We start from the raw sequence: 25425 nt of genomic DNA, 5'->3' as shown, positions 1-25425 counted from the left end.
ACGCAGACCACATCCAGCCTATGAAACTCGATTATAGTTCGTAATTTTGATTTCAGTCATACACTTGTAAAAGCAAAATAGTTATACAATCTGCTATTTAAGTACATATATATAAACAAACTATATGAAAAAGAATCAAGGTGCGGATGGAAATATCTGGCTCGAGGGTAACTGTTTTGCGGTAAAGAGGCTCAACCAATGAAAGATTCATGAAACGCATTTTGAAATCATGTACAAATGTAGTGTTCACCCATATTTTTTCGTGTAACGACATCTGAAGAATTCCGAGGGAGTGCGCTCAAGCCTGTAATGCACATGCTGTTTTGCAGATTTAAGGAATGCACAAATTGGTGGAACCGTGTACTAACAAGGAGGTTCTTGTGAGCGCGCGACGATGGTAACTTTCGGAACTTATGAAATAATTGTATCTGCATTTTTAATATAATTTTCAGTCTTCTTACATTTGCAGTAAATGCTTACTCTCTTGACACCCGCTTACATTGACGTTGCCTGTTATTATGATTATTTCGGTTCAAACGTAAGTTTACACGTCTCGATTGAATCCTTAAAGATGAATAGAAATACAGCATATAGAACAAGAGCTGTCCATAAGGCAGCGGACTTGAATATTCGTGCGACAGCTTTTAAATCGTATAGAGGCACTAACTTGGCAAGACGTATGTGACTTATTACTATACAACAATATGATAATTGCAGCAACCTGCATGCAAAACGTGTTGACAAAAAACATAATTTGAATTAGATTCAGCCAAGAGTTATCTCACTTAGTATTTTCAAAAGGACTGATAACTGGGAAGCATTGATTGAAGTTTCAGTCCAATAATTTAGTTGTTACAGAGGAACATCTTGATAGTTGCAGACAAAACTTAACCAAAGTTTCTGTGTCGAAAAAAAGACACAATTTGAACTAAGTTCAACAAAGAGTTATCTAACTTGGTTATTTCAGAAGTTTAATGACTAGGAAGCCTTGTGTAAAGTTTCAATGCAATAATATATGCAATCGTTACTGAGATATGGACTTGCATCTAAAACTTAAACCAAGGGGTGACACCGACACCGACGCCCAGGTGATTACAACAGTTTTCACTTCTCTTCGAATACAAGTTCGTTATTTTATTAAACATTAATGATGAAAGTCGAAACCCCGATGATGAAAACATGAAATCACGACAATAAAACTCGAAACCAATGGAGAAAGTCGACTCACGATAGTGTTATACGAAGTACATGTTTTAGAACATGAAATCACGAATACCACGTTAAAACGCGTACATTTTCGCGTTTTCACCACGACGTTCGACTTTCTCACGGAGGTTTCGACTTTCCAATTTAAAATCGTGTTTCTGCCTTACATCATCGTAATTCGACTTTACCATCGGATTTCGACTTTCACATTTATGTTCCGAGATTTGAAAAATATGCTTATTATATGTTACTTTTCACGTCTATTTCAGACATATGAATAATGTCATTGCTTGTACTTTCATTGCTCGAACATGAACAAGCGGAATGTACTATTGGAGTTTTGAATTGATCTTAAATCATTAAAGAACCATGTAATTTATCAAAATTTTAGCCCATTTTATAATGTGGAGAATTTCTTATTTGTGTCAAAGCGTTGATTATAATTTTTTTGATAGTGTAAATTAACTAGTTCAACTTGTGCGGATTGCAAATTAACAGTCACAAAAAAAAGCCTAGCTAGAGATTGACAGCTGTGACAAGCTCTCCTGCACCTCTTAGCTCTTATATAAATAAACCTAAATGCCATGTCAATAACAGGGTGGATACCATCTTCACTCAAATTATTGTCGTCATTTCAACGCGTTTCTGTTTATGCAAGAATAAATATCACACTTTTGTTCATTTATATTAAGCCTACCTAGTTATTCACAGCTTCTTTCGCAGATTTAAACAAAACACATTGGATAATAATATAACAGAAATTCAATCTGTCATTTATTGTCTGTAAATAAAGAAAAATCCAACATGTAAGTAATCGTAATGTAACTGGATTTCAAAATTTTCGAAATAATCCTAGTACACTGCATTCTTCATCTCGCGTGTGCCATCACAGGCAGCGCCGTAACATGTCACTGGGTTAGTAAGGTAGAATTGTTCGAGAGCCGAGCATATAAAAGCAAATGCTATACAGCGCTCCACTGGGTCCATTCTGGAATCAATGCTAAAAAGAAACACAATGAAATATACATGTATTAGGATGGTTATAATAGGACAAAACAATCTGAGTGTCAAAGAGCTGTTTACAGGTGCAACATGTTGAAAATTTAATCACTTTTTACAGTCCATTGAGCCTAAATAAAAAAAAACTGTTATTGCAGCTTTGTTTATCAACATAAGAACAAAAATAATAACAAATCGGTCATGTACATATGATAAATGATTAACGAAACCACTGAAACTAATTAATTCGATCTGCTTCCAGACCATTCAGAAGTTGGTAGATTCTGACTCTGCTTTCGCTTGGACATGATGGCAAAAGTTTTTTTAAATATACTTTTCTAAATAAACTGCTGTTCTGTCACTTTCGGATTTAACAGGAGAGAAAACGTTAAAGCAAGATCTCGCTTACTGCTGTTAAACCGAATATTATGCGCGTTCCGTGCAAAGCGTAAACGTCATCGGCCTAAAACGAATAGTTGAAAAGAATGACGTCGCGTAAATACATAACAACTGAATTCAGCGCATTTCATGTGGAAATTTATTTTTGATGAACATTTATCAGATTTTACCGTCTTTATGCTAGATAGCGTATGCATGTTCATTTCGTGTTGTAACATCTTCAGAATCCCTCGGGAGACGTTGGTACCCTTGCCCTACCAGTCTCGGGCACCAACCAATCCCTCGGGATTCTGCAGATGTTATAACACAGAAAAAACATACGTTATCCCTACATTCATTTATAATCTTATTACAACGTCAGTGAACTTTTCAACAAAATCAAGCACAGTATTTTATCATTATACTAAATTTGAATAAATTTTGCCCTCTAATTTATGCAGAGTCATTCATTGGTCTGTTTTATCCAGATCAATACTGAAAACGTCTAATAATTACCACACGGCTCCAAGTTACAGACACGGGAATCCACGTGCTTGTCTGCACATTCCGCTCCCCCATTTGCCGGAAGTGGGCTGTCACAACGCCGTGTTCGAAACTGCACACCCTCTAAAAATCAAATTTATATACAGTTAAGGAATTCTGATAGCAGGAAAACCACATGGCTGTTTTAAAGTTTTAAATACTGGCAAATTAGTCAGCGCATTTATTATCCTTACATATTACATAAACTACATATTTGAGCCTCGCCATGAGAAAACCAACATAGTGGGTTTGCGACCAGCATGGATCCAGACCAGCCTGCGCATCCGCGCAGTCTGGTCAGGATCCGTGCTGTTCGCTAACGGTTTCTCTAATTGCAGTAGGCTTTAAAAACGAACAGCATGGATACTGACCAGACTGCGCGGATGCGCAGGCTGGTCTGGATCCATGCTGGTCGCAGACCCACTTTGTTGGTTTTCTCATGTCGCGGCTCATTTATATTTCCTCTACCTTTGCCAGACAGATACAGAAACTAAGACTCTAATAATGTAGTGTGAGAGGCAAGCATAATTTCTTACTACTGACATTTAAAGTAAATTTGCGTCATTTCTGCTAGGAATAAAGTCAATCCTGTCTCTTCGTCCGTAAGTATATTGCCGAACTCTCGGCATGAAATTTAAGGGAACATTTTTACCGAAGCAGCTCCGACTAGTTCGTTTAAATGGTTTCTTGGCGCCAAGTGTTTTTAATAGTTTCTTAGCGCCAAGTGTTTTTTTTTTTTTTTTTTCATTTTGTGACAAGTCCTAAAGTAGGCTGATATTCAGTCCTAAAGTTTTAAGTACACTTCAGTCAAAGATATCAAGAATAACAGCTACAAACCGTCACAAGTTCTTGAGCACTCGGACCATTCAGTCCATGGACCGTATTGTCCGTTAACCGGGTTATCGCGGTTTGTGAATGGTCGGGTAATACCGGCACCGTAACCCTGTAAAATACAAAATAAGGGACAATATTACTGTGTATATTACTTGTAAAATTAATCGGCTTAAAACTGAGTGAAATGGATGTTACTTAAACACCCAACAGTCATATCAAACGTACACCGACGACACAATAGTACCACAGAACCATTACATCAATTTTATGAGTTATTGTTGAATATATTCATTTTATTACATACTCGTTTCTATTCCCCGTTAAGTTACACTGGTACCGGAAACGTCAATATTTTTCCATACACTGACGCCTGAATTTCATATCGGGTGCGTGACGTAATTCAGTGTGTGTTGTTGCACTATTTTTGTCTATTTAGTTTAGTATTGTCAATCCTATTCAGGCTATTAAACGTATTTATGATATTAACATTATATTTATAAGTGTAGATGCGTATGTAATAAAAAGGTTATTATCTTCGCATCGGGAAATATGCACTCGTTCTTCAGCGGAAGAATATTGCGCTCCTAAAGTCGCGCAACATTTTCGCTGAAGAACTCGTGCATATTTCCCGATACAAAGCTAATAACCTATAAATATACAATAATTCTATATACATACCGTAGGAGGATGTGGAGCACCGTTTGCTGTAATGGGCGTTGTAAATGTTGGAAGTGCAGGCTGAAATTAGAAACAGTTGCTACAATTAAATGATGAGTATCACCTGTCGCTCAAAATAATGGAAATTTAAAGTTCCTTCTAAAAAGACAACATAAAGAGTAGATTTTTAATCCACTAAAACGTAGACGGGGGAAAAACTTAACGCACTTGTCGGGTTATTTTTGTGTGCAGTCTAGATCTTCATGAAAAGTTCTATTCTTGTGGACATGAAGTACAATGTAATTCATGATAATGCATATGATATATATATATATATAAGGTGTATTTGTAATTTTCGGCATTTACGCATATGACTTGACTGTTCGGCCTAAATCGTGTTTAAGCACATCAGTAGGTAACCGACAAGGACGCAGTATGGCAACTTAAAGTGATTTAAAAATAAGTGAAGAAACGTCTTGCGAGCAACATCAAGTAAAACGCATACTTTGGCCATATTGAGCTTGTCTCCATACAGTCTCTGTCGACAGTCTGCGTCATTCATGTTACCATTACTGACAAAAACTGTAAAATCTGGACACCGTCCACCGCCGCAGGTCTCTCCGGTTGCAATATCAAGGTCATCAGTACCGACAAATTTAAAGTACAACATTCTGAAAAGAAAAACATGTATAAAATATGCAATTAATCAATCTACGCATTCCAAGATCCGGTCATAAATTTATAAAGGACAATACCTGTGCACCTAATTCCTAGATAGATATATACCTTCCGTTAATAAGAAACACGGGAAGGAATACATTTTTTCTTACGCGTATTATAACAAAAGAAACAGCACTAGCGTCTCTTAGACCAAGGGATTTGATAATTCAAATAATATTAGTAGATGATTCTGGTAAACAACATTTATCAAAATGTCAATTTATCTGACATATTGTACAAAAGACAACAGTATGTGCTGCGCTATCTCCGTTTTAACCGCCGCTTGTCATCAAATCACTGCAGTTTCCTTAAAATCTGTATAATTATATATAATCTTTGACATTCAAGACTACAAATCTCTCTCCCAGCAAATCATAAACTTTATAAGAAAATATAAAAAACAACAACACTCTAGTTCAATAAGTCTGCTATACAATTGGCCGACCGGAGCAGCACGATATCAGGCACCACTTATACCAGACCGGAGCAGCATGATATCAGGCACCACTTATACCAGACCGGAGCAGCATGATATCAGGCACCACTTATACCAGACCGGAGCAGCATGATATCAGGCACCACTTATACCAGACCGGAGCAGCATGATATCAGGCACCACTTATACCAGACCGGAGCAGCATGATATCAGGCACCAATTATACCAGACCGGAGCAGCATGATATCAGGCACCAATTATACCAGACCGGAGCAGCATGATATCAGGCACCACTTATACCAGACCGGAGCAGCACGATATCAGGCACCACTTATACCAGACCGGAGCAGCACGATATCAGGCACCACTTATACCAGACCAAGTTTGAGCACAGTCTTATTCATAACTTTGAACATTCCAGAGACCCAGCTTAAATCAGTCAATCGGAACAATTAAACAATTAATTAATCTACAATTTCATTCTATACTGATAATCAACTAAATATTTTCACAGCATTTTTTTTTACGTTTATTACAAATATTGTACAGGGAATAGGAAATGCCTTATGCTCTACACTTATATATGTGTGCTATTAAGAAAGAATAATTATGTTTTAAAAATCCTCTTACCCAGTGGTATCGTCAAGGACATATTTCTTCCCGTCTAGCTCTGAATCAGGCACGTCCAGTTCGTCAAGGGAGTTGACTCTGGTAAAACGACTTCTTGTTATAAGTCTTTCACGACCATTTCTTACAGGAACAGAACTCCGTATTTCAACATCAGCACCAGGGGGCGTGCACACACCTATTCTGAGTATGTCGCCTCTGCAAAGTGTGATTTAATTTCTGTAGATCAATGTCATTCACCTTAAAGTCAATTAGGATTGCAATACCAAACAGAGGGCCACTGTCTGGCTGAATTTATAAAATACAATACCTAAAATAATTCAACAAGAGTTGAATCAGCTTTCGCTTAAAGCCGTTTAAATTTGATTTCAGGAATTGTGTTTTTATACCATATATTTCCTCATTATTAAATTTCATTCTTTCCATATATGGCGATAGCAAATTAAAATTAATTGCTTACTTTTCTATTCCATCGGCGGTGAATTTAATCCTACCAGGCATCTCGCCAACGGTATGGAAAGTGTAAGTTCGACTCCCATCCAATACGACCTGCGGACCGGTTCTGGTCTTCAGCTTGAATTCGAGCTGAGCGCTAGGTAAATCGTCTCGTACAAATATACCATGTGACTTGACTTTATCGAAATCTCCTTGAACTCGCATCTGAAAATGGATAAAACTCAGTATTGAAATATTATCTCATCAACTTCATTTAATATTTCATTGCAGTACATACACATGAAAACGGCATATACATGTATGTGAAGCACGACGCTAACTCGTTATCAACAACCGTTAGCTATATCCTCTCACAAGAAAAAAAAGTTCCACGACGATTAACTAGATACCTTAAAGCCTTGCTCCGCGGCTATTCAAATTCTATTGTGTTTACGCAACCCATTATTGTACCCCACGACAACAAAGTTGTAAGTGGGGTGGGGGGTATACTGGTTTCAGGTTGTCTGTCTGTCTGTCCGTCCGTCCGTCTGTCCGTAGACACAATCTTGTGCGCACCATCTCTCCTCATCCCCTTGACACAATTTAATGACACTTCACATAAGTGATCAATAACAACAGTAGTTGTGCATGGGGCATGTTAGGTTCTTTCAGAAAAATAATTTGCAGAGTTACGGGACTTTGTTTTTTGTTACTATATTATATACATAAACACAATCTTGTGCGCACCATCTCTCCTCATCCCCTTGACACAATTTAATGAAAATTCGCACAAGTGATCAGTAACAACAGTAGTTGTGCATGGGGTATGTTAGGTTCTTACAACAAAAATTTCAGAGTTATGGGACTTTGTTTCTTTTTAACATACTATGTACATACTGTCTGCATATGCAATCTTTTGCGCGCCTAATCTTCCGAACCCTTGCACACAATTTAATGAAACTTCGCACAAGTGATCAGTAACAACAGTAGTTGTGCATGGGGTATGTTAGGTTCTTTCAACAACAAAAATTGCAGAGTTATGGGACTTTGTTTCTTTTTAACATACTATGTACATACTGTCTGCATATGCAATCTTTTGCGCGCCTAATCTTCCGAACTCTTGCACACAATTTAATGAGACTTCACACAAGTGATCAGTACCAACCCTAGTTGTGCATGGGGTATGTTACATTCTTTTAGATAAATATTCTGCATAGTTATGGGACTTTGCTTTTTGTTAATATACTGTATACATACAGTCTATATACATACAGTCCACATAATTATGCAATCTTGTGTGCGTCAATTTGCAATGTACTGTGTCAGTGCATGCGGGGGGTACATTCATCACCTTTAGTGGTAGTTCTAGTTACAATAGGTAACAGTTAACGGCCACGCGCCGCACTTTACCACGCCAAACCACAGGTATTTTATATAGCATTGTATATAAAAATAGATCCTATTTTGACAGGCCTCACTGTTCATAGTCAGGATTTTCATGCTTTTTCAGCGACAATTTAAGGTTAAAAGGTAGGACTGGAGTAGGTCTTTACGAAATAGTTACGTCAATAATTTGACATCAACCACTGTGGAGAAACCAACTTTCACAAAAGTAGTAATGAAGCTAAGAAACAACCGAAATTAAAAACTGAAAATCGGAATACAATAGGGTTATAATAATAGTAGCTCGATCTTTGGATGCTGTATTCGGCTCGAGTGGAGTTTTGCCAGATCGGATCTCACGAGGTGCGCAAGCGTCGAGAGTGATCCGACCTTGCAAAATCCACGAGAGCCGAATACAAATTCCCAGATCGAGCTACTGTTGTAATTTTTATTACAGAATTTATATATTTATATGATAAAAGTGAATATATGCAATGACAGAATCGAACTTTCTTACATTTCCGTATTTGGTTGTGCAGATTGCCAATCTCCAGTTAGGCCGGACAGTGCAGTCGTCTGCTGCGGCTGAGAAATGATCTGGTTTGACGATGTAAAACTTCTCCTCTCCCGTGGACGTGGTGTTATAATAAGTGAAACCAGAAATTTGTTCTCCATCCTTCTCAGAATCCCAACCCGCATCAACACCCCTCACTCCCGATATTGCTAGGTTACCTTGACCTGCCTGTATATTATTATATAACAACTAATATGGCAATTGTGGCGATGTATATATTCACTTCATGACATATAAAAAAATATTAATGAATCATACATGTAAAAAATTATATATAGGTATTTAAAGTAGTCAGAACTACAAAAACGTTTTTTAACATTTCACTTTATTCTATTTTTTCATTTATTTATTTTTTGCAGTGTGCATGTAATAACTAAAATATATCCGAAAGCTGCAGACGTTAACGCCATATGATGATTCATGTACTAAAATTGTATACCACCTACTTTCCAGGAATAAGCAATTTTTATTTGATTATGAAAATCTTTCCCTAACATGTTCACGTACAAAAATCTTTCTAATATCACTTACCCCGTCATCAAATGCATACTGTATATTCTTGAATGGTGTCGTAACAGAGAAAAAGTAAGGCGAGTTCCGTTTCTTGGCAATAGCCCCAATGTCGTAGATATGATTTGACTGGAATCCATCAAACCAGATGTCACTGTACTGAGTTGGTCCCTTCCACATTGTTATCCCGGAATGGGGTTTCACTCTCAACTTCCTGTGTTTCGAAATGAGACAGGATTTTGTAAATAAGGTAAACAGTATATGAAGCAATTGGAATGGTCCTCTGTGAAGAAGAGCGGCGCATTAACAAATACGGGCTAACTGGTCTACTCAGGTGATAGTACATATACCGAGTGAATTTGGAGACCAGTTTTGAAATAGAGCCTTGACATTGGTCAGTTTCAAGTTTGCGCTAAGAATCAACTAATCAGATGCTGGAGTATTGAAACAGGTCTGATAACCTTTGACACTGACACGACAGGCATCAAGTTCAGTCTCCGAAAGGTGAACTGTTTTCAGTGGTGTATCAATGGTTCAGAAAACAAATGAGTCTGAAATTACATGTCCCCAATGTGGGAACATTACAAGTTACTGGTGCATGTTATGCACTAGTATGTTCTGTTACGTATCTGAAATATTGTTTAAACACTGTTGTTAACAATAATACAAACAAAGGCTTGGCCATTTTTCAGATAGACAGGCACGACTGACAGAAAGACGGTCACACAGACAGGAAGAGAGCCATATAGACAGATGGCTTCATTTTATTCTAAAGTTATTCACATTATATAAAATGATATAAAAAAAATATAAAAAAATCTCGACTATTTGCAAAAAAAAACAACACCAACATGAAGTGGGTTTTATTAGTATAGTAAATACAAATTAAGCTGGTAGAACAGAAAACAAATGAGAATAGTAGTCGGACAAGGCCCATTTTCGGATATTCTCATGCGTGTTTTTGTTCAGGAAGAAACAATCACCTCAAAATTTTCTTCATTCCTAAAGAAAACTCATGCTTCTTTTTCAGTCAAGTAATCTACTGAAACGTTTAAATTTTAACTGATACATTAATATGATAATACACATATTTGACGGGCTTTTATATTGTTCACTCTATACAAAATCTAAGGAAATCAGGAATTAGATATTTTTGAAGTAACTCACTCATTCCATGGTAGCGGCAAACTTCTGTCAAATCCTTCTATACTGGGCTCGCCAAGATTCTCACTATCGCCAATAACAACTGCATGGCTTAGTCGTCCCCCGCGTTTGTCTTGCTGACCCTCACTTTAAGAAAAACATGAAAAATCTTCTGGTCAAATATCGGAAAATTTTAACTAAAAGAGCAGTGTAGTTTTAGAATGCGTCTATATTATTTCGAAATGTTGTGAGACATGTACATCGCTTTGTTACACTGACTACCACAGTTAAAAAAATCTATTAAGGATCGGGTTGGTTATTTATTACTGCTGACTAACGCTGTCATTGTACTTTTTGAAAATAATATGATGAAATCTGTACGCATGGAGTACTTACAAGACGATACCCATTAGTGTGGCTGGGGCACTATACGGTCCCCACGGAACAAATAGCTCACAGCGACATACAAAGTCAGCTTTGATACTGTTTGCTCGATATTGTAGACTGCAGGCTTTTTTCATCATTTTGGGAATGCCATCAACATAAGTGGAATTGGGAAAATGCTCTTAGAAACAGCTAAAAACCCTAAAAGATTACACTGATTTGGAAATTTTAAATTCAGAATTTGGAAAAAACCCATATTTTTTTTGCTTTTGGATTGCCTCATTTTACCAGAGGTAGATTTTTAGAGGGGAAGGCCCTGGTAGTAAAACATGATTTACTTACTTTGTAACAAATATTCCATTCAAACTGTCTGCAACCCTGTAAAAGAAAGACATACATGTAAGTGTAATGGTTTTCTCAATTCCTGTAGCTTCTTTGGCATTCACTCCTGTATAGGATTATCTAAAATAGGAGGAATTCTGTTCTCATTGTTACGACAGTGAAATGGAACGTAATCGCTGACGATTAATATAAAAATGGTCATTTTGAATTTGTTCTTTACGTCACTACTGGTGTTTTAACATTTTCACAACTGTTGGCTTTGTCAGTCAGACAGCAAAAATCCCAACCAGCCAGAAGATGCCACACATAGGTCCAGTTTTGTGTGGCATTGAAGGCGGCGTTTACACAATGCGCAATAATACCGTCTTCATTTCTTATATATATGATACAAAATCATGTATTGATACTTACGACACACGGGACACGTCAAGATAGCCTCCCTCTATCCAGATGTTCGTGTGTCTGTTTTTGTAACCTGAAACAAACATTAAACAACTTTAATAATCTCTCAATTGTTTAAATGAGGAATATTCAAAATTCATGAAACTATTAAACGGTCATACGTTTGTTCCAAAGTTCTAACTTCCTGTAGATAACCCCTAATTATACGTAGTTTGTTTTACGTTCGAACAGAACTAAAATTCATTTCTGTGAAACGCTTACCCACTTTTATAAATATTAAACGGAAATAGTTGGTGAAACCTCCATATTTGAAATTAATAAGAATAAAGTTTTCTCAAAATTTAGGAAGGTCACAACGAAAATACACAAATTGGTATTTAGACTGAATCTTTTTATTTTCAAATTTTGGTTTTATATATTTTTGATATATGATACATGTAATTCTTTATGTTCAATTATATTTATAGATATACAACACGGACCTGTAATATTTGAAAGGCTAATATTTATGGGGTTAGATTTCGGATTCTTGGGGTCTTCTAATGGTTGCCATTGGTTACAACATTGAACATTTCTGTCATCCTTCTCTCTGTTACCAATCATTACACCGAACTGAAATATGCAAACAACGGTATATATTAACATTCACCTTGCATGTTTTAAGGAAAGAAAACGCGTACATTTTCGTTTTATTTCGTCTTCTTTTTTGTTTTTGTGGGGGAGGGGTGGGGTATGGAGAAACACGGACATAATTTAGGTCATTTTGCGACTTCTCCATCTACTGTCGGTGGAGGAAGACCCCAGGTGTCACTACAGGCAATATTTTACTATGTATCATGGGCGTTCAACTAGGTTAAACCTTCAACCTTCCATAAGACAACTGGATGACTTTTTTACACGATGAACCCAAACCTACACCGGTGAGAGGCATGTGATTCAAAGTCAGCGACTTTAACGTCTCGGTCATAGAGTCCTCTGTATATTTTTGTACTTAAAAACACTGATGCTATGACATCAAGGCAGATTGCACGTATAATCTGACGTTAATCAACAAAATAGTGTCGTCCGTAAAACAATAATATGAAGATCAGCAACCTGAGAACATTCAGTTATAGTAAAACTAATTATAATGTTAAATTTTCTTGCCATTGAAACCCAAAACTGAATCGATATTTTATTTAGTTTAAAGCCCTGCTCCGCGGCTATTCAAATTCTATTGTGTGTATGCAACCCATGATTACAATAGATAACAGTTAACGGCCACGTGCCACACTTTAGCACGCAAAAACCACAGGTATTTTATATAGAATTTTATATAAAATAGACCCTATTTGGCAGGCGTCACTGTTCACAGTCAGGATTTTCATGCTTTTTCAGTGACAATTTAAGGTTAAAAGGTAGGACTGGAGCAGGTCTTTAAGAAACTTTTTTTATTGAAACCAGGAACTGAATGTATATAAGAAGGCAATTAAACAAGAGCTGTTCTGTGTAAACTTTAAAAACATCGATTGTATGATCAGTAGGTATCATGAGTTTCTGATACTCTTTGAAAGAACCCACATAGCTAATGATGACAAGCTACTGTTATTTTATTGTACTGTAACACGGATTTAGCGCAATTTTTTATTCTTGAATGATTTGCACGAATTCTCAGTGTAGTTTATACCGAATCACATTAAGACTAAGCAGTATATCACCAAACCGAAGATGAACAACATCAGTACCAACAATCTACCTGCACAATACATGTTTACCGTACTTTTCCATACAACTGGATACTTAAAATATTCTCAAAAAGTTGTCCCCCTTTAAAAGAGTGCCATTTGTAAAGAAATAAAAATAAACAATCGCCGAAACTATGTTAATCCTAGTTATGTGAAATTTAAACACTGGGACATTATTGCAAATGCATCAAAACGAAGATAACAGTTCCTTGAAAATGGTTAGTTTCGAATGTTTGGCCCATTTATGCAGTCCTTTTTCGGAATCCAATGCGTGTATGAAATGAGTTATATACATGTTTTATATGCTATTCAATTTTCATGTAGAACAACTCTTTTTATGAGTTGGTGTTGTTTGAACTTTTTCTCAAAATATGGGGGTAGTCGTTAAATTCTTACATGATTAAACCAATCATCATACTTCAATGACAAAACTTTAGAAATTTCGGAACTCATGTTTGGTTAACACATGTCGTCATTTAAGAATTTCGTATATATTTATGTTTTGCCTAACCACAGCTTTGCTATATCTTTTTTCATTGTTTCTATGGATACAGCAAAGAACATAAAGATTTGTTTTAACTTTTGTTTTCTGGTAACTGTTAAGCACATTTTAGAGAGTAGATCTTATCAAAAATCTCATCAAAAGTATTCATTTAGATGACTTAGCTATTATATGACCACTAGTTAATTACAGCTTTGGTGTTGAGCGATCTGTGGAGTTTCCACTGTTTTCTATTTTGGTAAAAGAGGTATTTTTACCTGACCCTGGGAATGAGCAACATTATTGTCAAACTCTTGCACCATTGTTTTCTTTGCTTCAAATTTCTCCATCAAACCATATTCCCTAGACGGCGGGAGTGGTTCGTCTGGAAAAACTACCCAGATGCCAGTACCTTCTCCGCCGGCGGCGACGTTATTCTTAAATCGGTTAAGTGGACTGGTGAACCAAAAGCTTGCTGGACGGCTGAAACGGAAATGAATTGCAGAATGCGCCAATGGAGATATAAATACTTGTATATTGTTAGTTTTTGAAACATATTTTACTATCTGGACAATAATGTGACTTGTGCATTTTACGTGATTCAGACTTATTTAAGTACAGTTAATTAAAAATGGCACAGTGCATAATACCGCGTATTTGAAGGACTGACACGTGAACATTGCCGTTTTTACGGGAAGACAACTCTGTATGGGGTATGTAAATAATTGCAAAGGCCTCCATTCTGCTCACGGTCCCTCACTGCCACTGCCTAATTTTTTAAGACTTTGTTTTATATTGCCTGTAGATAGACTTACAATTTATCTACAGGTTCGAGACTTCCGGTAGCTGTTCGTGTTGTCATCGCAAGGTTACCATCGAATACATTGTTCATTTCTCCCCCGTCCTCCAAGAAAAAACCATGACCCATGTGACTGTAACAAAAATTGTCCATCACCTAGAATAAAAGTGTGGGTTTTAGACATCAGTCAAAATTATTATGATAACCTATAGCGTATTTATAAAACGTGTATGTGTCTTAACTGACAAAAAGATTCGTTATACAATAAAACACTAGTGAGCAGTTGATGTTTTTAAAAAGAATATTGATAAAGAAAGACAAACGAATGATTTGAATATAGCCAAGGGAGATAATCTTATTTTTATTCCAATGAGTTGTAATGAATTGTAATTAAGTTCTGGCCTCGGAGAAAAGTGTGTTCGCGTTGAGACTGATTCTCCACTTAACAATAGGTTTCCGCTATATGAAATCAGTTAAAACTAATTTCTTACCTGAACACCATTGCTGCCGTGGATTGTTATACATCTTGCGAATGTATCATGGATCGAGTTTCCTCTTAGATATGGCACTGTTGCCTCTGCTTTCTTGTCAAAGACCATGTGGAAATGTATCGGGTATCGACCGTTATCTGTCTGTTGGCCTACGTTAACAAGTTCGGCATATTCTATATGAACATTTGCATAGTTCCGAAGAATCTGGAAAGGGTAATATATATACTCAAAGGCAACATAAATAAAGGCAATTTGACTGATATTCGAGCAAAATTAAGTTCCAGTACACAGTCTCGTGATTAAATTTTGTGTACTATGATAGAAAAGCAACTGATACTTGAATGAACACAAACAAAAACAAAATAATCTAGTATAATGCCATATCTGTTAAAACTTAGAAGTCCGTACCATGAGTATGCCTTAATTTGTTTTATATTTGCAACATATTATAAATTTAAGATTCCATTAATTATTATACAATTAGAATGCCCCAGTACCTTGATATGAGCACCAAATGTGTCCAGTCCACGGACTTTACTGTCCTTACAGTTCCCGTTATATTCCGGACATACATCTTCCATTTCTCCACGAATAACCACATTTCTGGTCACTAAACCAACTTCAGCACGCATGTCCACAGCGCCGTGAAGAACTTTCCCGAAATGGATAAACTTGACTGGCTCTAGAAATAAACAAGCATTTTGACGCTAACACGAAACACTATTACATACAACGATGGTCAGATCAGCTGAGTTTACAAATCATATCGATTCATCAAAATTAGTAAAATTACATTTTTGTTTCCGTTTTATTGTGATAAGTATAAAAGTCTTATAGTAAAGCAGTTCCATTAACCGGCAAGTGATTTTGCCTTTGCGACCAGTGCAGACCAAGATCAGCCTGCACGTCCGCTATTCGATCAGTAAATTTTCAGTGAACACCCCTTTGAATGATAAGTGGTACTGCCCAGTTGAATGAAGGACCAGTTCATTTTAGAAATTTAGCAGGGTAAATGTTAAAAATGTCATGTTAGGGCGCTACAGCCTCATTCCACCTTGAATAATGCCCAGATCACATAGTCATTATCTTGTCTTCAATTTTTATATCTACTCGTATGTGCCCGCACTTATTTTAACAAGAGTGTCTATTACCTTTAGTTTAAATAATCTATCTATCTATATACGCAAGAAAATTTCTAAATGAATACTTTCTACTTGAAATATGAGCCGTGCCATGGGAAAACCAACATAGTGGGTATGCGACCAGCATGGATCCAGACCAGCCTGCGCATCCGCGCAGTCTGGTCAGGCTCCATGCTGTTCGCTAACAGTTTCTCCAATTCCAATAGGCTTTAAAAGCGAACAGCATGGAGCCTGACCAGTCTGCGCGGATGCGCAGGCTGGTCTGGATCCATGCTGGTCGTAAACCCACTATGTTGGTTTTCTCATGGCGCGGCTCATTTGTATATTTAAGAGGATATACATGTATGATTCATCTGTATTTAACATAAGTATTTTTTCACTTGCTGGCTATGGTGATGATACGATCGCTTATTGCATTAAAACTGTAAAACAGTCCATAAAATCGCTTGTCTTTTGTATTCAAATAAGTAGCAAAAATGTTATTGTGTTGGAAAAAGACATAACATTTACGTCAAAATTACTGAAATATATATTTTTCTACTTTTCTACATTTCTAATTTCCTCCCTTTCATACAAAATAAACGTGAGCTTTCAGTAAGTAAATAACAGTGACTTCTGAAAAAAAAGAAATTGTTTCTATCAACATTAAATATACATAATGACTGTATTAATTAGTTACTAACTGATTATAGTATATAGTTAAAGCTGTCGAAATTTTCAACGGGTTAGTAGCGCAGTAGCACATCTGTCCTTCGGCACTAACCCGGACATCTTTCCGTTTTGGAGAATTTAAATGAAATCGAATAGGGGATGACTACTTTTATTCAACCTGATGTAAAACATTCGTATGTTGCTTACGAATACCAAAAATCATAATTAAAATGCTTATGATTTTATTTTGCGGTTTTTTGTTGTTGTTTTTTTTTTTTTGTTGTTTTGGGCGTGAGTCACTTCTAAAATCGGTGCACAAATCAGCTAATATTATCACTGTTTGTGCGCTACAGCTTTCAATGAATTGACTTTTTATAACAGATTTTTTTTTTTTTGAAATATATTACTAAATAGAAATTTTGCTCAATCCTAACGTAATTTTGGTATTTTCATTTAATACAAGACAGCTGAAGTATATCCGTGACAAAATAAAATAAATTTTGAAATATACCGTTGATACGGAACTGGTTTTTCTGACATTCTGGGCAGAACACAATTGTCCTCTCTTCCGCCTGTTCCCAGTCGTAGTCAGTAGATGCGATAACAACACGGTCACCTGAAATACGATTGATTAATCTGTAGATGGAAAACTTTTAGGTGCTTGGCTAATTTTAACCCTAAACGTTTGTTCACTCATTTGCAATTGAGAATATTTTGGATCAAGCAAAGAAAAGATATTATTTGAATGTAATCTAACAATATCATTAATGAGTGCAGGATAGAAATTAACACCGGATATTCAACTAAAGTTTGTCTTTCTCGAAGGCTTTTTTCACTCAGATCGAAGTTTTCTCCAAAGCTAGCGACACCTAACTTTAAATAAATTGTTTATTTCTATTGTCTATACTCCCATTTCATATCATATGAGGTATCTTTGTTGATAGTTATGATATGCATACAATATGGCCGGTTCCAGACGCCGCAGTGTTCATTAATAGCCTCTGAAAATCCGGAACATTTTAGAAACAAGGGTGCTTAACGGTTGGGTTAATATTTTGTTTTATTTCAGTCATAGTTGTGATATATTTAGCTATCGTATAAACATGGCTAAGAATAGCAGCTATAGCTATGCCTATAGATTTTACCACAATAGTATTTAGAAGTAGAGCATTTTGCCACATTGTGGCACTCTTCCTTTACACGGATCCGAAAAAAAAAAACGACAAAACACCAGTCATAAATACCTGGCAGCCATGTTGTGACTTCATCTAGCGTCTCAACCAATGGGAAAAGACCATTCCTGTTTGATATCATGAAGTTGTCTTGCTGTTGCCATGTTTTAGATCCTCCAACTGTTTGTGCCGTAAAAATCATGTCCTTACTCATACAAAATTTGGCTGTTGATGTGGTACCAAATGGGTTGGTTTCCTCAGAATAACTATCACGATTTCCTGTAATATCCGAAAGAATTTAAGTAAATTATGTTCCTTATATGATCAATGATATCACAGTTATATTGTTATTTCTATTACAGGGTTTATTTCATAATCCCGAGATAGATTATCAATGACCCACAATAGAAGTCTGGTACGTATACCAGAGTCATACAGGCAAATAAGTTGGAAAAGGTATATGGGTCACGTGGCATCTGTGCTCCGAAGATCCCTCCTTCTGCTGGAAAAACAAGGGCCTCCCGAACAGTCTTACTTTGTGTATATAACTGAAAACGTGTGAGCAATTGTTGAATTCTTCTTTACTTTACTTATCAATTAACTACAGTCAGAATGATGGGTGGTGTTCGAATTATCGGAGTGTGAGCGTACAAAATTCGACTGTAATTAATCTATTTCATGTCAGTTGTTACCTTTTTGGTAGACAAAAGCCCAAGTACTTCCGTCTTGCTGCAGTGACCTTAGGATACTGTTTCCGGTTACATTACCATACACTAGTGTCTCGTACGCATCATAAGCCCCTGTGCTTTGTTTGGATGGATCTTTAAGTGTAATCTGTTGTTGTGTAGCCATCATCAATATATCTCCGTCTGAAACTCCTACAAAAAAAAACACAACACATTTTTCATTTCTTATTGTTTATATCATGCAACAATATGCTAAACGACATAATCAAAGATTGTTTATAACGAAGACTAATGTCAATATTAAATGGAATTTGCTATTTATATTGTTTCGACATAATATTGAGAAAACCTCAAATTCAGGCGAGTTTCAGTCTACATGCAATTCTGAACCTACGTATGACGGCATTTTTTTTTATTTTGAGAAGTAGCTACATGTATTTCATTAGGTACACGCATACTAGTAGTAAATGTCCATCTAGTAATTTATAAAGTGTGCCAAAATAATATGTCTTATTTATAAACGCGCAAGTCTGAATTTGCTTATCTTTATTTCGACTCTACCTCCGCTTAAACAATACACTAATTGTGCAAGTCCGAAATCTCAGTCGGCCCTGTTACATATATTGTCAAAGTAAACCATTAGAACATTAAACTTACTATTTATATGGTCAGTGAGTTCCTCGCTGCGCCATTTTACATCGTACACTCCAAAGTCTTTTACAACCGGATGTCCAGTCGAGTTGAAGCCGAATGTGTAAGCGACAATACCCGGCATTCCCGGAGTCTGGCTGTTATATTGATCCTCCCACTGTAAAATGACATGTACACGCATATTATGAGTTTGGTTGTCAACCGTTTTTCAACGAATACTAGTACTCATAATACTGGGCAGTAGAAACGTTGTTCATTGCAAGCTTGTAGCAACCTCTTGGTCCTAAGAGGTTTACAGAAACACGTTTGGACAAAATACGTAAACTCCTTGAAATTGACAGGCTTGTGTTAAAAGTAACTTCTTATATTATATTGTAACTGGTGTTTGTTTGCTTAAGATTTATTAAGCATCTGGTTATGATGTAAAACCAAAGAAATGATAAGATATTTGATAAAACTGAGCATTGAAATCAGTCTTAGATTGCTACGTTATCACTGGTCAATTTCAAAACTGAATCATTCAATCAGATGCTTGAAATTTTACGCTGGTGAAAAAAATTACACCTGCAAAGAAATATCGGTTCCAAAACATATAAACATGCATTGATAAATTGTATCGTTCTGTCAATTCACAATTTATATAACTGGCGATTTCGAAATCATTATAACTTCGACAAAATTAATAATGCACTTCGAGCGTGATCGTTTTATTTTCGTGGGATAACAAATAAGCTACACTGTCACTGCTACGATGACGTTTAAACGTCATAAGGGGACAGGTGCGTAAAACTGTTTCGCCAACAATCGTAAACAAGTCATAACACTGTCAGAAGGAAAAGCCGCCTCATTATTATATATGTTTTGTTTTTATAGTCATACCACGCATTTCAATATATTTTGTTGATGAAAACTGTGCATTATCGATATGGAATCCTACACATAGTTCACTTTTAATATTTGAACACTCTCTGAAGTTTTGTGCTTATGAACATTAGAACTACGATTTACTCTTAACTCTGCACATTGATGCATTCATGTTAAACAAAATGCATGGTGTATATAGTTTACTCTAGGAATTACTCTATTCAATACATGCTTTAAAACTTACACGACTATAAATGCTAGTTACATTGCCGTACAAGGGTTCATGAAAACAGCTACGCTAAGTTAGAACTAGTTTGAGGCATATACCATCTTAGTTTGATGTTAAAGCAGTTTTTCGGCGAATGCCGTTCTAGGAACGAATTCGTGACCTGGACCGACACATGTCACGTAACTTAAGTTTGCAAATCAGACTACTTGATAACGCATTATAGATAATTTATCAAAATGAAAGAGTTATGCAACACTTTGCCTGGCTGGATGAGAGTGTCTATTTTTTCACTCTGCTGATTGTGCAACGCTGAGTGAAATGTCAGACAAAGAATGACGCTGTTTACCTTTTTAAAGCTACGTTTCGCTCAGTATATTAGCAAAAATATTACAAAAAGAGCTGAATACGGTCTGCGTATCACATGAATAACGGTTTGATTAGCCGATCGTATTCAGCTCTTCAAGGTAGAGAAGTGTCTTCCGGACCACTGCTTTAATTTTTTGTCGTAGAACAAACGAAACAAAAATCGCACACCTACGAAACCTTTTTTTTTTTTTTTTTGAAAAATTAAAAGTGAATCATTTAAATTGTTTAAGTGTGGTATTTAGTTTTGCTTTGTGCAAAATGTTAGACTGATGCTAGAATAACACAAATGATATTGAAAACAAACTTTTTGTCTTACTACAATTCGCCGACCATCTTTTTTAAATATGTTTCTTGTAAATACTTCTGTTTGTTTCGACTGAAAAAATACGAAGAAACTTAACCTGATGGTTAAACATGATATTTCCGCTATCATATCCTCTCTCTGGATTAAGTGTCTCCGTTATTTTTGTCCAGGACAATCTTGGCGCCCCGTGAATCTCCAATGTTCCTCCCTCAGATACCAGTATAGCTTTAGGGTGGCTCTCAAACTCATGGGATTCTCGATTCCCTTAAATGAAAAGTATGCTGGTATATTAGGCAAAGCGTAATGAAGTTTAAATGTAGTTAATGAAGCCTCTTGTAGTCAAATATCTCCATTGGTAATTGTCTTACATCTAACAGCTTTAATGGTTATTAATAGCCATAAGAACAACATTTCGTGCAAAAACACTTTGTAATCATCTAAGTGCTGGTTAGTTAATCAAAGAAAATAGGAAACGTTTTTGACATTCATGATTTACAAACTGGTATATAACTTGTTTTATTGCATTTAGAAAACATAATCATTTGCTTAAAATTTAGTCTTATCTAAGAATTTGTTAACCCTTATCAAGCTGGATACGACTGATTCAGCCTTTGCGACCAGTGTAGATCATGTTCCATGCAGTCTGATCATGATCTGCACTGTTTGCCATTCAGTCAGTATCTTTTTGGTAAGCACCCCTTTTAATGGTTACTGACACTGTCCAAATTGAAAGAAGGACAAGTTCATTATAGAAATTTAGCAGGTAATGGTTAAGACTATGTCAAACAGCATCCCGCCAGCAGAATGCATATCTACAGAACGCAAGGTCGTGAGTTTGATCCCCAGGCGAGGCGGTTGTTTACAATCTGATAAAAGACATTATACTGTCTAATGTTAAATGTCTTTATTATGTAGATTGCAAGTTACGTTAAAGATTCCTTATTTCTTGAATTTTAAAATTTTATAATTTAAAAACACATGTAATTTAACATAGTATCAACATTTTAGAATGGCGTTGAACGCATCCTTCAAATCATTTAGATCACAAAGACACTTATGCTTTCCTGTTGGGGTGTAGGTTTTGCGGACGGTTTTAAATTGTAAGTCATGAGAGTTCAATCCTTTTTAACATTGGCATGTGTAAAGTATATTGTGTTAAATACCTTAAATAACTTGCCATTTCGAACATTTGTTTCAGCTCCTTGTATAATTATGTACAACGACGGACGGACGCTCATAATTTCTTAGTGTTCATTTACGAATGTGTCTTTTAGTATTTTGCCTGAAGAATGGTAACTTAAACTGATATATATTACAATATTGTACTGCAGTTGGATTGAACTGCCGATAATTGTTAAGAAAAAGGAAAGTACACTATCCTTGCACTATCTTTTTTATAGTTGGCGGTATCCGTAGGTGGTTTTCACATTTAATTAAAATATTCATACATTAACATCAACATGAACATAGTATTACGTCACGTTTGTACTTTATGTGAAGGATAATCATAAAGTGAATCTAGATTAAATTATACTAAATTAGATAAACAGTGGTTGTTGTTTAAGTTGGATGTACGATTTATCCTCGATTGAAAATGTGTTTTGGTTTGATTATTTTGAGATTATATTCAAACATTTTTCAGACTTATCCAATCATCTGATTACGCCATGTGGTTTAATAGTGGTTTTTTGTTGTTTTTTTACTGTTACTGACAATAAATAAAGTTCAATGCAGGTGATTGACTCGTTAGACAACTAATCCTAGGGCAATCCTTTCAAACTTTTTTTTCAGTTGAATTTTGATATCCTGTTCACTGTAAAACATGGGTCCTGGCTAATAGACTCCGTAACTTTTGCTTGACATGTACTACTGTTAAGGAAAAATAAAAAGACATCATTTCCTTTCTCGCAAATATTCATTCACAAAAATTTTGATATGCATTAATGTAATCAGCAATCTAATATGAAGGTTTCTTTAGTCATACACAAAGTATGACCGTTGTCATATGTGCACGCGCACCCCGTGTTGTATTCATGTAAATATAGAATCCATATCATGTATTTACAAAAATAAGATCTTAACGAATATAAAAATCAATTAAGAACTCGTGAACCACTAACTTTTCTATTATCAAACGCATTTTAATAAAAACCCTTAGTGACCTTTATCTTTGTCCAAAATAGGCGTTTTTCAAAATTCTTTTGAAGCGTTGTTACGCCACAAGACCAGTTAAGATTGAGATATTTCGGCTGAAAATATATCGGGCATGCTGACATATGAAACCTCTTGTAATATCAACAGGTCAACGTTTAAAATCGCGTCAACGTCACATACGAAAGCGTTTTCAACGTGAAAACAACTCAGACTTTTTATCATCCAATAACTTCGACAATTTTTAATTATCAAATGGTTTAACAACATTTACAGATACAAATGTATTCGATACTCCTTACAAATATAGTTCAACTGAATACGAGTGTGACGTGCAGTAGTCAGATTTATTAGAACACGAGATCAACGTGCACATGTGACAAAAGTCATGCATATGGATGTTGCGTTTTTCAGTTTCTTGAGCTTTTTGTAACATTATAATTGTTCGATTCACAAACATTTCCGGAAAAATCTAGATTATACAAAATACATTTTAAAATCTCCATTTTAAATGTTAAAGGTATCTCAAACTGGAAACATGTGTTATTTATCAAAACAATTAGTTTTTAATAGGAAAAAATCTTGTTAATCAATTTTCTGTTTTGAGCAAATGATTAGAAAACAAACAAACAAACAAACAACCAAAAAAAAACCCCCCAATAATCTCGTTTAGAATTGAACAATATTTTCAAATTAACAAAAGCAATAGCATCACATTGTTCGAATGTTTTATGAGAATCCGGTTAAAATTGCATTTTCAAACATTGTAAAGTCTAAAACGAGTAAAAGTACAGACACTTTTGAAATGTAAAAATATTCCTCTTTCTTGTAGCATGATATTCTTGTTGCGTGAAAGTTTACTCGACATTATGTAATATGTTATATAATCTCTGTTCTATATTTATGAATTATATTCATAAACATATTTTTTTAGTATAAAAGGTCAAACAATGGCACATATTTTTAATTGTGTCCATGTTAAGACTATCAAGGATATCTATATCAAAATTCATCATATTTCATATATAATCACATAGTGTTATAGTAGACGGACAACAATGTCATATCATTAAATATTATCTACTATACCTGTAAGGACGACTGTTAGGTCTCCACGGTATGGACAGACCTCACTTCCAATCTCCAAAGCGCCATCTTTGTTTATATAAATGTTTGCGGCTTTCAGGGTAAGATTTTGTTCTGGGGAAAATGTCAAACTTCCGCCATTTTCAATTGTGATGTTATACAAAGGAGGCGGAGAAACGTCCATTATTATTTGGTCTGTTATGATAATACTGTCGCCTGATTTCGGCTGCAAAAATAAAAATACGACAGAAGCTAAAAAGAAATGACAAGATAGTTGTATCTTATACAAAAGTCGACTGGAACTTATTGACAGAAATAGTTTGCCTATAAACAGTGAAGGCTGCTTCAGCTTTGAAAAAAGCTTGTACCAGACATTAATGCAGTCCATTTGATTTTGGCGGGAACAGCTGAACTTTGTCAACATATACATATACATGAGTATTGCATATTTTCCGCTTAATGAAAAATGCGAAAATATGATCAGTTCTCTCATTCTTACATGTACTATATTTTTTTCTATTGTTTAAAATACAATGCTTCACCAAAGAAAATTATACACTTACTATACCAGCGGCGCCCCATGTCGCAGCACTGGACCAGCTCTTTATTCCTTGGCGCTCGTGGGGACAGTCTGCACGTGCGGAAGCTGTTATCAATGCTAGGTAAAACAAAAGTTCAACAGTATGCCGCATTTTTCGACTTTAATATATCGGTTAGATATTTAAACAAATAATTACTGAAGTCCAATTTTTTTTTAAAAAGCACATAAAAATATTTTTTGTTTTGTTACTGATATATCATGTTATTAATACTGCATTCAATGTATTTTTGTCGTCTGGTGCAATTTGTCGATGGGCTCTTTTATAACGGCGCAGCAACAGGATGTTTTGATTATAAACTACCTCCTGAGGTGGAGCATGACGTCAATTGTGTTCATCAAGGATATATATCATTTGTCCTAAAGGTAAATAGATATTAAAAAATGATTATTATGACATCTTTTGTTTGTTTGATACATTGTCCACCTACTACGGTCAACGAAAGGTCAGTTTATA

General features: G+C 35.6%; 1 protein-coding gene across 1 annotated transcript; it reads right to left on the bottom strand.

Moving 5' to 3' along the window:
- Window positions 1-2856: 2856 nt before the first annotated feature.
- On the bottom strand, window positions 2857-25215 carry LOC123530868 (cell migration-inducing and hyaluronan-binding protein-like). Its single transcript, XM_053517106.1, has 23 exons — window positions 24934-25215; window positions 24374-24596; window positions 21231-21397; window positions 19377-19527; window positions 18726-18911; window positions 18106-18312; window positions 17373-17477; window positions 15566-15750; window positions 15069-15272; window positions 14594-14733; window positions 14057-14261; window positions 12056-12185; window positions 11583-11646; window positions 11172-11207; window positions 10470-10592; window positions 9324-9516; window positions 8736-8960; window positions 6861-7060; window positions 6404-6598; window positions 5123-5288; window positions 4639-4698; window positions 3964-4069; window positions 2857-3210 (listed from the first exon to the last, which is right to left on the bottom strand). The coding sequence occupies exons 1-23, from the start codon at window positions 25060-25062 to the stop codon at window positions 3089-3091; spliced, it is 3522 nt and encodes a 1173-aa protein (XP_053373081.1). The 5' UTR covers window positions 25063-25215; the 3' UTR covers window positions 2857-3088.
- Window positions 25216-25425: the final 210 nt, after the last annotated feature.

Source organism: Mercenaria mercenaria, chromosome 11, assembly GCF_021730395.1.
Source record: "Mercenaria mercenaria strain notata chromosome 11, MADL_Memer_1, whole genome shotgun sequence".
NCBI classification, from domain to species: domain Eukaryota; kingdom Metazoa; phylum Mollusca; class Bivalvia; order Venerida; family Veneridae; genus Mercenaria; species Mercenaria mercenaria.
This window is presented reverse-complemented; position numbering and strand designations above follow the sequence as displayed.

Excerpts from the sequence above, each read along its gene's own strand:
- LOC123530868 (XM_053517106.1), bottom strand. The coding sequence starts at position 25,062 with ATGCGGCATACTGTTGAACTTTTGTTTTACCTAGCATTGATAACAGCT. Across the intron at positions 15,273-15,565 it reads CATTTGGTGCTCATATCAAG|ATTCTTCGGAACTATGCAAA; the intron begins GTACTGGGGCAT and ends TACCCTTTCCAG. Across the intron at positions 14,734-15,068 it reads ACGGCAGCAATGGTGTTCAG|GTGATGGACAATTTTTGTTA; the intron begins GTAAGAAATTAG and ends CTTTTATTCTAG.